At 59.9% G+C, this 14749-nt stretch overlaps 1 protein-coding gene across 1 annotated transcript in view; it reads left to right on the top strand.

The window, feature by feature from the left end:
• LOC144602011 (protein kinase C delta type-like) overlaps positions 1-11748 on the top strand; it is a 61050-nt gene extending 49302 nt beyond the window's left edge. Inside the window, 12 exon segments of the mRNA XM_078414695.1 lie at positions 257-355; positions 870-969; positions 2018-2043; positions 2045-2164; positions 4410-4559; positions 4562-4585; positions 6741-6849; positions 7317-7380; positions 7653-7791; positions 8367-8555; positions 9705-9833; positions 11258-11748. Of these exon segments, the coding sequence (XP_078270821.1) occupies positions 257-355; positions 870-969; positions 2018-2043; positions 2045-2164; positions 4410-4559; positions 4562-4585; positions 6741-6849; positions 7317-7380; positions 7653-7791; positions 8367-8555; positions 9705-9833; positions 11258-11413 (1305 nt within the window). The 3' untranslated portion in view covers positions 11414-11748.
• Positions 11749-14749: the final 3001 nt, after the last annotated feature.

Genomic DNA, 14749 nt, shown 5'->3' with positions numbered 1-14749 from the left:
CACGCGGGGGGGAGGGCGGTCCGTGTTGTATGTCACGCGGGGGGAGGGCGGTCCATGTTGTGTGTGTCACGCGGTGGGTGGGGTGACAGTGCGTGTTGTGTGTGTCATGCGGTGGGTGGGGTGACGGTCCATGTTGTGTGTCATGCGTTGGGAGTGCGGTCCGTGTTGTGTGTGTCACGCGGGTGGGTGGGGTGACGTTCTGTGTTGTGTGTGTCACGGTGTCACCAGCGTAACACTGTGCTCTCTGGGTGCAGAGTGTTCAATGAATGTGCACCATAAGTGCCGGGGCAAGGTGGCCAATCTGTGCGGAATCAACCAGAAGCTGATGGCTGAGGCCCTCAACCAGATCAGCATGGTAAGGCTGAGCACACGCGTGCCGGGGGCGGGGACACGTGTGCCGGGGCGGGGGACACGTGTGCCGGGGCGGGGGGACACGCGTGACGGGGCGGGGGACACGTGTGCCGGGGCGGGGGGACACGCGTGACGGGGCGGGGACACGCGTGACGGGGCTGGCATCCGTGGCCTATTTGTCTGTCCGAGCCCTGTGGGTGTGGCCGGTCAGGGTTGGGGGAGGGGGAGGAGAGTCAATGAAGGGGTGAGGGGTGACCCCGGGAACCCATCCTGACTCACTCCGGGCAGACCAGGAGGCCCTTCGGCCCATTGGGTCTCTGCTGACTCAAAGTTACCCCTCAGTCCCGATGCCACGGCGATCGCTGTTCCTCCCCAACACCGTTCCCCATGGATCTGATTCCATCCCGTGGGCTGCGGCACCCTCACCTCCACCTCTTCCCTCCCCCCCCCCCCCCACACCCCCCGGCCCATGGCGAGAGCAGACGCTGAGAGCTGACAGTGAAACGTTGTTTCCCCAGAAGTCGTCCACCCGGCGGTCTGAGAGTGGCCTCCCCGACTCCAACGTGGGAATCTACCAGACCTTCAACAGCTCCGGACACAGCTCCTTGGACTCCACAGGTAAACCTCCCCCCCCCCCCCCCCCCGACAATGCTCACCCCCCCCCCCCCCACCCCGGCATAGCTCGCTCCTCCCCCCCCCCCGACAATGCTCACCCCCCCCCCCCCCCCCCCCGGCATAGCTCGCTCCTCCCCCTCCCCCCGACAATCCTCACCCCCCCCACCCCGGCATAGCTCGCTCCTCCCCCCTCCCCCCCCCCGACAATCCTCACCCCCCCCCACCCCGGCATAGCTCGCTCCTCCCCCTCCCCCGACAATCCTCACCCCCCCCACCCCGGCATAGCTCGCTCCTCCCCCCCCCCGACAATCCTCACCCCCCCCCACCCCGGCATAGCTCGCTCCTCCCCCCCCCCCCCCGACAATCCTCCCCCCCCCCCCACATTGCTCACCCCCCTCCACCCCGGCATAGCTCGCTCCTCCCCCCCCCCGACAATCCTCACCCCCCCCCCACCCCGGCATAGCTCGCTCCTCCCCCCCCCCCGACAATGCTCACCCCCCCCCACCCCGGCATAGCTCGCTCCTCCCCCCCCCGACAATCCTCACCCCCCCCCCCCCGACAATCCTCACCCCCCCTCCCCCCCACATTGCTCACCCCCCACCCCGGCAAAGCTCGCTCCGTCCCCCCCCCAACCTGGACTCCACAGGAAACCCCTCCTCAACAGTGTTCACCCCATCCTCTCCCCCTGCAGAGCTCACCCCTCCCCCCGACGGTGGTCTGCCCCCGGATCTCGGGACCGTGCCCGCCCCACCGTGCGGCCCGTGTGCGGGGAGGCCGTGGCCGGTCCAGCGCGGACACAGGCCGGACCAGGGCTGGGACCGGTCACTGGGCTGAGATGACCGATGGAGCGGAGTTATACCGGCCCTCCCTCCCACCCTCCAGCTCCCCGCTCCTCACCGTGCACACAGCTCCCAACAGCAGCACCGCACCCGGGTCTGGCACCGTGTAGTAGCAGCTCCACCCGCCGCACAGCCTGGTGTTACCCCGGCCCTCACTCCTCGCCCTCCTGCTCTCCGTCCTGCTGCTCCTCACTGCCAATGCTTGTTTCCAGACAGTAACCAGTACGGCAAACTGTGGGGAGGATAGTTCACCGAAGCCACCGCAGCGTGGACCCAGTCTCCGTGAGGATCACCGGAAGAAAGTGACCACCGAGAACCTCATCCTGCACAAAGTGCTGGGCAAGGGCAGCTTCGGCAAAGTGAGTGATGCTGGGGGGGCAAGGAAAGACCGGGGGGGGGGTGGGCAAGACCGAGGGGGGGGGGGGGGTGGTGGGCAAGAGCGGGGGGGGGTAAGACCGGGGGGGGGGGTTGGCAAGACCGGGGGGGGGGTTGGGCAAGACCGGGGGGGGGGTGGGCAAGACCGGGCGGGGAGCAAGACCGGGGGAGGGGGGGTGGGCAAGGCCAGGGGGGGGGGGGTGGGCAAGACCGGGGGGTGGGGTGGGCAAGACCGGGGGGGGTGGGTGGGCAAGACCGGGGGGGTGGGTGGGCAAGACCGGGGGGTGGGTGGGCAAGACCAGGGGGGGTGGGCAAGACCGGGGGGGGGGGGCAAGACCGGGGGGGGTGGGCAAGACCGGGGGGGTTGGGCAAGACCGGGGGGGGGCAAGACCGGGGAGGGGGGGTGGGCAAGACCGGAGGGGGGGGTGGTGGGGCAAGAGCGGGGGGGGGGCAAGACCGGGGGGGGGGGTGGTGGGCAAGACCGGGGGGGGGGGCAAGACGGGGGGGGGGGGGGGAAGAGGGGGGGGGGGGGGGGTGACCCAGTCTCTGTGAGGATCACCGGAAGAAAGTGACCACCGAGAACCTCATCCTGCACAAAGTGCTGGGCAAGGGCAGCTTCGGCAAAGTGAGTGATGCTGGGGGGGCAGGGGAAGACCGGGGGGGGGGGTGGGCAAGACCAGGGGGGGTTGGGCAAGACCGGGGGGGGGGCAAGACCGGGGGAGGGGGGGTGGGCAAGACCGGGGGGGAGTGGGCAAGACCGGGGGGGGGGGGGTGGGCAAGACCGGGGGGGGGTTGGGCAAGACCGGGGGGGGGGGGTGGGCAAGACCGGGGGAGGGGGGGGGTGGGCAAGACCGGGGGGGGGGGGGTGGCAAGACCGGGGGGGGGGGGGGGTGGGCAAGACCGGGGGGGGCAAGACCGGGGGGGGGGGGGGGTGGGCAAGGCCGGGGGGGGGGGGGTGGGCAAGACTGGGGGGTGGGCAAGACCGGGGGGGGTGGGCAAGACCGGGGGGGGTGGGCAAGACCGGGGGGGGGGGTTGGGCAAGACTGGGGGGGGTGGGCAAGACCGGTGGGGTGGGCAAGACCGGGGCGGAGGTGGGCAAGACTGGGGGGGGGTGGGCAAGACCGGGGCGGGGTGGGCAAGACTGGGGGGGTGGGCAAGACCGGTGGGGTGGGCAAGACCGGTGGGGTGGGCAAGACCGGGGGGGGTGGTGGGCAAGACCGGGGGGGGGGGGGTGGGCAAGACCCGGGGGGGGGGGGGCAAGACCGGGGGGTGGGGTGGGCAAGACCGGGGGGGGGGGGGCAAGACCGGGGGGGGTGGGCTCTCCCCACGGGATCACCATCTGTCTATCTACGGGACGGGACAGCTAACCCTAACGTCCTTGTAAAGCTTCTCTGCACGTTTTCCTCTCACAGGGCGACCAAAACTGAACACAATGCTGCAAGTGCAGCTTCACCAACATCCTGAACTGCTGCAACATTACATCCAAATTTGTGTAATCTGTTCCCTGACTGATAACGGTCACCCTATCTACCTGTAGAGATCTGTGTACCTGCATTCCTAGATGCGTCTGCAATCAAAAACACTCCCTATCTACCTGTGACCCCACTTTCAGGGCACGACAGACAATGTGTGCGTGTACTCCGAGATCCCTCTGCTCTACAACACTCCCCAGAGCCCTGCCCTTCACTCTGAAGGTCCTGCCCTGGTTTGTTTTCCCAGAATGCAGCACCACCACGGTTAGAAACATGGAAAGTAGATGCAGGAGTAGGCCATTCGGCCCTTCGGCCCTTCGAGCCAGCACCGCCATTCAATACGATCATGGCTGATCATCCAAAATCAGTACCCCGTTCCTGCTTTCTCCCCATATCCCTTGATTCAGGATAATGGAGTTTATCTGCATTAAACTCCATCAGCCTGAGCTCAGTGTTCCTCCTGGTTAGCGTGTTCAGTGATCCCTGGCGGTTGTGATTGCAGTGTTCTGTGTGGTTAGCGTGTGTTGTCCTGAGGTGGGGCAGATTTGACCATCCCTCGCGTCCCTCGCGTCCCTCGCGTTACCTGGTGTTTGGGGCTTGGAGAGTAAAGGAGGGAGGGTTTCCCTCGGGGTAACCTGTGGGAGGGGGGATGCTGACTCTCCTGTGTTTGGGCGTGGCCCTCCCGTGATTGCTGTTGACCTTTCCCGTGTTGGCGTGGCCCTCCCGTGTTGGCATGACATTCCCGTGTTTGGGGCAGGTGCTGCTGGCTGAGCTGAAGGGAACGGGCGAGTTCTTTGCGCTGAAAGCTTTGAAGAAGGACGTGGTGCTGATGGACGATGACGTGGAGTGCACCATGGTGGAAAAACGAGTGCTGGCCCTGGCCTGGGACAACCCCCTTCCTCACACACCCTCTTCTCCACCTTCCAGACCAAGGTACTGCCCACCCCCACCCCCACCCCCAGCAACAGCCCACCCCCACCCCCAGCAACAGCCCCCAGCCACACCCCACCCCCAGCCACACCCCACCCCCACCCCCAGCAACAGCCCCCAGCCACACCCCACCCCCAGCAACACCCCCACCCCCAGCCACACCCCACCCCCACCCCCAGCCACACCCCACCCCCACCCCCAGCCACACCCCCACCCCCACCCCCAGCAACAGCCCCCAGCCACACCCCACCCCCAGCAACATCCCACCCCCAGCCACACCCCACCCCCCAGCAACAGCCCCCAGCCACACCCCACCCCCCAGCAACACCCCAGCCACACCCCACCCCCAGCCCACACCCCACCCCAGCCACACCCCCACCCCCCAGCCACACCCCACCCCCCAGCCACACCCCACCCCCCAGCCACACCCCACCCCCAGCCACACCCCACCCCCAGCCACACCCCACCCCCAGCCACACCCCACCCCCAGCAACAGCCCCCAGTCACACCCCACCCCAGCAACAGCCCCCAGCCACACCCCACCCCCAGCCACACCCCACCCCCAGCAACAGCAACAGCCCCCAGCCACACCCCACCCCCAGCCACACCCCACCCCCAGCCACACCCCACCCCCAGCAACAGCCCCCAGCCACACCCCACACCCAGCCACACCCCACCCCCAGCAACAGGAACAGCCCCCAGTCACACCCCACCCCCAGCAACAGGAACAGCCCCCAGTCACACCCCACCCCCAGCAACAGCCCCCAGTCACACCCCACCCCAGCAACAGCCCCCAGCCACACCCCACCCCCAGCCACACCCCATCCCCAGCAACAGCAACAGCCCCCAGCCACACCCCCACCCCCAGCAACAGCCCCCAGCCACACCCCACCCCCAGCCACACCCCACCCCCAGCAACAGCAACAGCCCCCAGCCACACCCCACTCCCAGCAACAGCAACAGCCTCCAGCCACACCCCCAGCAACAGCCCCCAGCCACACCCCACCCCCAGCAACAGCCCCCAGCCACACCCCACCCCCAGCCACACCCCACCCCCGGCCACACCCCACCCCCAGCCACATCCCCACCCCCACCCCCAGCAACAGCCCCCAGCCACACCCCACCCCCACCCCCAGCAACAGCCCCCAGCCACACCCCACCCCCACCCCCAGCAACAGCCCCCAGCCACACCCCCCACACCCAGCCCCAGCCTCCCACACCCACCTCCACATCCCCCCCAACCCCACCCCACCTCCACATCCCCCAAGCCCCACCCCACCCCACCTCCAGCTCCTCTGGCCACAGGTGGATAGGCTGACCGAGGGGGGAGGGGGGATACTAGAGGAGCAAAGATACTAGAGGAGCAAGATAGACCACTCAACCCTAAAAACCGTAGTGTGTCATGGTGCCATTTTAGTACCCGCAGAAACATTTAAAAAGAAAAATAACAAAAATCTGTGAATTGATAGATGAGATATTTTCTGCATTTTAATGGTATCATCACACATACTGTTCTCCCACAACACTGATTACACTGCGAGAGGCACAGCGGACGGCGGGTTTTGCTTACTAAAATGGTGGAGGTCGATTTCAGTGCAGTCGATTTCAACGGAGTGGTCCATCTTGCTCCTCTAGTATCTTTGGCGGAGACAGTCACCAGGTGACTGGGCCGGGGGGGCTTGGGTAAGGAGGGGGGGGGGCAGTGGGGGGGAGAGGTTTGGAGGCAGGGAGGGGGTGGAGAGGGGAAGCAGGGGGGGAGGGGGAGAGGGAGAGCAAACGGCAGGTGGGATGGGAGGAGGAGGAGGGCAGTGGGGAACATTGAGGGAGGGGAGAGGGAGGAGGGGTATTGGGGCAATGGATGAGGCAGGGAAGGGGCAGGGTTACTGGCTGGGGGATCATACGTTGGGGTTCTGAGCTCGGGGTAGGGTGGGTTTTGGGTTTGGGCGAGTGAGTGGGGTAGGGGAGCGCGGGGTCCCTGAGTTCCCAGTAGTGACTGGAGGGGAGGTTGGGGTAAGGGGGAGGGCTGTTTTTTTTGGGGGTGGGGGGGTCAGCCCCCTCCCCCCGGCTGACCCTGACCCGTTGGTGACTGTGGGGGTGTTTGACTGCTCTGTTCACTGCCCCCCTCCCCGACCTGGTGGTGATGGTCTGTTTCCTGCAGGAGCATCTGTTCTTCGTGATGGAATATCTGAACGGGGGAGACCTGATGTTCCACATCCAGGAGAAGGGGCGTTTCGACCTGTACAGAGCCATGTACGTGGGGCGGCGGAGTGAGGGAGAGGGGAGGGGGGAAAGTGAAGGAGCGTGGATGGTGGGGGGGCATGTGGAGGGAAGGGGAGGGCAGAGGGGGGAAAGTGGAGGGAGGGAAGGGGGAGGGAAGAATGGGGGGGGGGGCAGCTGGGCAGGGGGGCCATAGGAGGGAGGGGGTGAGGGTGGAATGGGTGGGGGGGGCGAGGGGAGGGGGCAAAGGGGGAGGGGCCAGTTAGTGGGAGGGAGACTGAGGAGGGAACGGTGGGGAAGGGGGTGGGAGGGTGGCTGGGGGGGTGCTCTGGGTCAGCACACAGACCCTCAAACCCTCAACACCTCCCCCCATCGCTCCCCCCTCTGAATGGCGCCCCCATCCTCCCTCTCTCCCCCGCGCACTCTCTCCCCATCCCTCCCCTCCCCTCCTCACTACACCCCTACTGTGACGGACCTGTTCCTGGTACCATGGTGACGACTCTCTGTGTTCCGGCAGGTTCTATTGCGGCTGAGATCATCTGTGGGCTGCAGTTCCTGCACTCGAAGGGCATCATCTACCGGTGAGAGGGGGCAGGGTGTGTGTGTCGGGGTCTATGGGGCCCAGGGCCAGATTGGGGTTGATCCGAGGGTCCCAGAGGTGGGGGAGGCTGGGTGGGACTGGGTCACCACTCACTCCCCACTGCCGTGGCTGCAGGGACCCCCCCGTGGGGGGGAGGGGGTTGTAAAGGGGTCCCGGGGTGGGGGGGGGGGGGCGTCAGGGGGTCCGGAGGGGAGGGTCCCGAGAAGGTCAGCCTTCACGCTCCACACCCCATTGCCTGACCCATCACTGCAGGGACCTGAAGCTGGACAACGTGATGCTTGACAAGGACGGTCACATCAAGATCGCTGACTTCGGCATGTGCAAGGAGAACGTGTTCGGGGAAAACCTAGCCACCACCTTCTGCGGGACCCCCGACTACATCGCCCCAGAGGTGAGACCTCTCTCTCTCTCTCCTCCTGACCTCTCTCCCCCTGACGTTCTCTCTCTCCCCCCTGACGTTCTCTCTCTCCCCCCCTAACCTGTCTCTCTCCCCTGACCTCTCTCCCCCTGACGTTCTCTCTCTCTCTCTCCCCCCTGACCTCTCTCCCCCCTGACCTCTCTCCCCCTGACCTCTCTCCCCCTGACGTTCTCTCTCTCTCTCTCTCTCCCCCCTGACCTCTCTCCCCCTGACCTCTCTCCCCCTGACGTTCTCTCTCTCTCTCCCCCCTGACCTCTCTCCCCCTGACCTCTCTCCCCTGACGTTCTCTCTCTCTCCCCCCCCGACCCGTCTCTCTCCCCCTGACCTCTCTCCCCTGACGTTCTCTCTCTCTCTCCCCCCCCTGACCTGTCTCTCTCCCCCTGACCTCTCTCCCCCTGACCTCTCTCCCCTGACGTTCTCTCTCTCTCCCCCCCCTGACCCGTCTCTCTTCCCCTGACCTCTCTCCCCCTGACGTTCTCTCTCTCTCTCTCCCCCCTAACCTCTCTCCCCCTGACCTCTCTCCCCCTGCCGTTCTCTCTCCCCCACAGATCCTGCTGGGCCAGCGGTACACGTTCTCAGTGGACTGGTGGTCCTTAGGAGTGCTGCTGTATGAGATGCTGATCGGACAGTCTCCCTTCCACGGGGACGATGAGGATGAGCTCTTCGAGTCGATCCGTGTCGACATTCCGCACTATCCGCGCTGGATCACCAAGGAATCCAAGGACCTCCTGGAAAAGGTCAGCAGTAGCTGACCACTCTGGACCTGGTTGTGGCCGCACTCAGTCCCTGACCATCCACTCCACGCCTCATCTGTGCCAGACACCTAGTGACCCGCCCTGGAGTTGGGGATGTGAATGTGTCCACCCACAAACCAGCTCCCCCTCCCCTCCATTCCACACTCCCCCCTCCATTCCACACTCCCCCCCTCCATTCCACACTACCCCCCCTCCATTCCACACACTCCCACCCCCCTCCATTCCACACACTCCCACCCCCCTCCAATCCACACTCCCCCCTCACTCCACACACTCCCCCCGCCCATACCACACTCCCCCCCCCCATTCCACAATACCCCCCTCCATTCCCACACTCGATCCCTCCATTCCACACTCCCCCCCATTCCACACTACCCCCCTCCATTCCACACTCCCCCCCATTCCACACTCCCCCCCTCCATTCCACACTCCCCCCCCTCCATTCCACACTACCCCCCTCCATTCCACACTCCCCCCTCCATTCCCACACTCCCCCCCCTCACCCCACACACTCCCCCCCTCATTCCACACCCCCCCCCCCCCATTCCACATTCCCCCTCCATTCCACACTACCCCCCTCCATTCCACACTCCCCCCCCATTCCACACTCCCCCCCCTCCATTCCACACTCCCCCCTCCATTCCACACTCCCCCCCATTCCACACTACCCCCCCGCCCATTCCACACTACCCCCCTCCATTCCACACACTCCCACCCCCCTCCATTCCACACACTCCCCCCCCTCACTCCCCCCCGCCCATACCACACTCCCCCCCCTCCATTCCACAATACCCCCCCTCCATTCCACACTCCCCCCCCCCCCCATTCCACACCCCACCCCCTCCATTCCACACACTCCCCCCGCTCCATTCCACACTCCCTGCCTGTTCTACGCTCTGCAAGTCCCTCGTGTTTTTTTTACTATCGCTGATGCGCCAAATAAATGAAACGCAAGGAAGTGCGGATGCTAGAACCTTGAAGGTAAGCGAAGAACGATCCAGATGTCCAGCTGATCGGGCAGCGTCTGTGGAGACACAAAACTGCAGACGGATGGATTGCCGTTCGTCAGACCTCAGCTGAGAGGCCGTTCCCCGTGAAGATGTTAATGTCTGCCTTTCCTCCCCCCTCCAGCTCTTCGAGCGAGACCCATTGAAGAGGCTCGGCGTGGTGGGAAATATCAAACAGCATAACTTCTTCAAAACTGTGAACTGGGCGGCTCTGGAGAGGAGGGAGATGGAACCTCCGTTCAAACCCAAAGTGGTGCGTCTGTCAGATATCTGCTCCCTCCCCCTCACACTCACTCCCCTCCCCCTCATTTATTCCCCTCACCCCCCCTCCCCCTCACCCCCTCCCTCTCAACCCCCCCTCTCACCCCCCCCACCCTCTCACCCCCCTCCCTCTCACCCCCTCCCTCTCAACCCCCCCCTCTCACCCCCCTCCCCTCACCCCCCTCCCTCTCACCCCCCTCCCTCTCACCCCCTCCCTCTCAACCTCCCTCTCTCACCCCCCTCCCTCACCTCACCCCCCTCCCTCTCTCACCCCCCTCCCTCTCACCCCCTCCCTCTCAACCTCCCTCTCTCACCCCCCCTCCCTCTCTCACCCCCCTCCCTCTCAACCTCCCTCTCTCACCCCCCTCCCTCTCTCACCCCCCTCCCTCTCTCACCCCCCTCCCTCTCTCACCCCCCTCCCTCTCTCACCCCCCTCCCTCTCTCACCCCCTCCCTCTCTCACCCCCTCCCTCTCTCACCCCCCTCCCTCTCACCCCCCTCCCTCTCACTCCCCCTCCCTCCCTCACCCCCCTCCCTCTCTCACCCCCCCTCCCTCTCACCCCCCTCCCTCTCAACCTCCCTCTCTCACCCCCTCCATCTCTCACCCCCCCTCCCTCTCTCACCCCCCTCCCTCTCTCACTCCCCTCTCTCACCCCCCTCCCTCTCACTCCCCCCTCCCTCTCTACACTCCACCCTCCCTCTCTCACCCCCCTCCTCACTCACCCCCTCCCTCACTCACCCCTCCCTCTCTCACCCCCCTCTCACCCCCCTACCTCTCAACCCCCCCTCTCACCCCCCTCCCTCTCACCCCCCCTCTCACCCCCCTCCCTCTCACCCCCCCTCACTCACCCCCTCCCTCTCTCACCCCCCTCCCTCTCTCACTCCCCCCTCCCTCTCTCACTCCCCCTCCCTCTCTCCCCACTCCCTCTCTCACTCCCCCCTCCCTCTCTCACTCACCCCCTCCCTCTCTCACTCCCCCCACCCTCTCTCACTCCCCCCTCCCCTTGTCCACTGCTCCTACTGTAAGTGACCCTTGGACTATCCTTGATCGAACTTTGCTGGCTTTACCTTGCACAAAAAGCTTCTCACTGTACTTCAGTACACATGGTGATTAACTAAACTGAATGCACAATACACTAAACTGAAGGCCTAATTCGGTTCCTAGAACTTACGAACACTTTTCCCCACGTCATGTATGTTCATCTTATGCACTTTTCCCCATATCATGTGTGTTCTCTTTGTCCACTTTCCCCCGGTCATGTATGTTCTCTTTGTCCACTTTCCCCATATCATGTGTGTTCTCTTTGTCCACTTTCCCCCGGTCATGTGTGTTCTCTTTGTCCACTTTCCCCCGGTCATGTATGTTCTCTTTGTCCACTTTCCCCTGGTCATGTGTGTTCTCTTTCTGCTCTTTCAGAAGTCTGCTGGTGACTACAGTAACTTTGACCGAGAGTTTCTGAGTGAGAAGCCGCGTCTCTCTCAGGGAGACAAGAACCTGATCGACTCGATGGATCAGGCGGCGTTCCTGGGCTTCTCCTTCACCAATCAGAGCATGGAGCGCTTGCTGAAATAGCCCAGATCAAATCTCCCCACAAGCTACGTTCCATGGTTGGGGGAACCTGAGGTGAACCATGGGGTGAGAGTTAGGAAGTGTTTCCTACTCTCCGACTTCTGTTAATCATTTCTCATTGCTGATTTCTGCTGGCTTTCTGGGGTGCTGGCTGGTGACTGTGTGCATGACCTTTAAGCTGCAAGTGCTCTGCTGCCGTTTCATTGCTGGGAGATGCTGTAAACTGGGGCTGGGCTGTAAACCCTCGATATAACTGGTAACCAAACGCTGGGAACTCCCCAAAAGCGTGACAGATATTTAAAAACTCTCATCATCGTCTTTGTACCAATGTCTTCAATTAAAATGTACATTATTTAAATTTGTTGATTAAAGACTAGTTTCCTTTCATTAACTGAGTGTAGATCTTTTGATCATTTAATGGTCTGCTATGTTTACATTTATGAGGTGTATTTAGGTTTTCAGAATATTTCCATATGGTCTCATACGGCAGATTGGCCAGTGATTGGTTGCTGGAGCACATAGAATTGAGGGCAGTAGGCACATTTGCTCTCAGTCCCCTAGTTCTGTGTCCCTTCATTCAACATCTGGAATGCTGCATTTCCAATTCATTTATTGAATCAAACATTAACTTTGTGACTTGTTTCCATAAAGGAATCCATTAATCAAGATACAATGACAAACATTTGGAGAGATTTTTCAGAATCCACAGGTACGTTATAGTCGGTACAAATAGAACATTTCAAGAGGAGCTACAGAGAACACCAGATGGAAACAGGCCCTTCAGCCCACCAGGTCCATGCCAAACATCAGGCACCCAAAAACCCCGGACAGATCCAGCCTTGTTCTCCCCACATTCCCATCAACTCTGTACATATTCGATCACCCACCAGCACACGAGGGGCATTTTATATCCTATGAACCTACTAACTTGTCAGTGTGAAACCGCGCCATCATGGGGAGAACATACAAACTCCACACCAACAGTACACGGTTAGCTAAACAAATATTTACACATACAAATCCAAAGGATCTAATTGCCCGTATCTAAACAGTAAAAATGTCATAACATTTAAAAACGAACAAAATATGTATTGGACCTACGGAAATTGAGTCCAGATCAATAATGCAAAATAAGGAGATGACAGCATTGCTGCTAATTTTCAATTATTCCCTAGATTTGAATCAGCAATATCCCCTTGTGTGAAAGAGGAGACATGAAATGGGGAACTAGGACAGACTTAATATTTGTCATTTAGAAAAATGTTACAAGCTGTTATTAAAGGCGTTACTGCAAGGGGCTGAAAGAAGTTGAGGGTAAAAAGGGTGAAGTCAACAAGATTGTGTGAAGGGGAAATAGCAATTGACCAATTTATTGAAGTTATTTGAAGAAGTAATGTGTTATGGTTACGTGGACAGACTGCACTTAACTTACCAGAAGGAATTTGATAAAGTTACACATGGGTCATTGTGCAAATGAAAGTTCGTCATGTAGCTGACATTTAGTGGCTATAAATCGGCCACTGAACTTGACCAGAGCAGCAGAAATGGGTCTTCTCTCTGGGTGACAAGATGTAACCTAAACGCCACAAATTGTCTGCTGCAGGAAGCTGAGTTTGACGCTGGGCCCAGCTTCCTACAGTTTATATAAATGACTTGGATGAAGATATGAAAGTACAGTTGGTAAATTAGACAAATCTTGTCGATTCTTTGATTCCACACATAGAATAGATGAGAGGGGAGCAGTAAATGTGATGAATAGATTTTCATTAGTCAATATATTTACACACAGGGAGTTGGTTCAAAGGTTAGTGCAAATAGAACTGCTGCTGGCGTTAACTGAGAACTGGTGTTTGGACAAAGAGTCTGAATAAACTATAAACAGACCCAATCATTCAAAACACATAAAAGTAATCAAACCTGGTCAACGTGGCTTTATGAAAGACAAATCATGTTTGACAAATTTGTCACGTTCTTTGAGGGTGTGTGATATCTAAGTGACATTTAAGAGGCTTTTAGATAGACTCATGGATGTGGGGAATGGAGGGGGTTTGGATCATGTGCAGGCGGATGAGATTAGTTTGTCTTGGCATCATGTTCAGCATGGATCTTGCAGTCGGAAGGGCCTGTCCCTGTGCTGTACTGTTTTATGATAGAGGGGACAAATGGCAAAAGCAATGTTTGCATTTATTTCAAGACGACTAGAATATAAAAACAGAGATGTAATGCTGAGGCTTTATAAGGCACTTGTCAGACCGCATTTTGGAGTATAGTGAGCAATTTTGGGCCCCACAAATGAGGAAGGGTGTACTAATGTTGGAGAGGGTCCAGAGGAGTTTTATGAGAATGATCCAGGGAATAATTGGGTTAACATATGATGAGCATTTGACAGCTCTGGGCCTGGACACGAGGGAGTTTAGAAGGATGATGGGGGATCTCATTGAAACTTACCAAATAGTGAAAGGCCTGGATAGAGTGGATGTGGAGAGGATGTTTCCACTAGTGGGAGAGTCAGGGAACAGAGGGCACAGCCTCAGAATAAAAGGATGTACAGTACCTTGAGAAAGGAGATGAGGAGGAATTTCTTTAGCCAGACGATTGACAGATGCTTGCTTAGTAAGGGTGTCAGGGGTTATGGGGCAAAGGCAGGAGAATGAGTTTGAGAGTGAAAGATAGATCAGCCATGATTGAATGGCAGAGTAGACTTGATGGGCCAAATGCACTAATTCTGCTCCTAGAACCTATGTACAGGATGTCAATTTCAAGTTTGTCGATGATGCAGGAATAGGTGGTAGGGCATGTTGTGATGATACAATGTGATGCAGACGGATTGAGGGAAAACGCAGAGTTCAATGTGGGAAAGTACGAGGTTGGGCGCTTCAGTGAGTGGAATCAAAAGCCAAATTATTACCTGCATGGGGAGAGGCGGCAAATGAGTGAAGTTCAGAGGGGACGAGGCGTTCTAGTGCCGGTGTGACAGAAAGTTACGCGCAAAGGCTGACAGGCAGTTAAGAAGGATGTGTGAGAGGGAACTGCAGATGCTGGTTTAAACCAAAGATAGACACAAAAAGCTGGAGTAACTCAGCAGGACAGGCAGCATCTCTGTAGAGAAGGAATGGGTGATGTTTCGGGTCGAGACCCTTCTTCAAACTGGTGATACGGTGATAAGTTATATGGTCATAGGAGCAGAATTATGCCATTCGGCCCATCAAGTCTACTCTGCCATTCAACTGTGGCTATCTATCCCCCCCTGCAAACCCCATTCTTCCTACTCCCCCATAACCCCTGACACCCGTACTAATCAAGAATCTATCTATCTCTGCCTTAAAAATATCCATTGAC

This window comes from Rhinoraja longicauda, chromosome 17 (assembly GCF_053455715.1).
Source record: "Rhinoraja longicauda isolate Sanriku21f chromosome 17, sRhiLon1.1, whole genome shotgun sequence".
NCBI classification, from domain to species: domain Eukaryota; kingdom Metazoa; phylum Chordata; class Chondrichthyes; order Rajiformes; family Arhynchobatidae; genus Rhinoraja; species Rhinoraja longicauda.
This window is presented reverse-complemented; position numbering and strand designations above follow the sequence as displayed.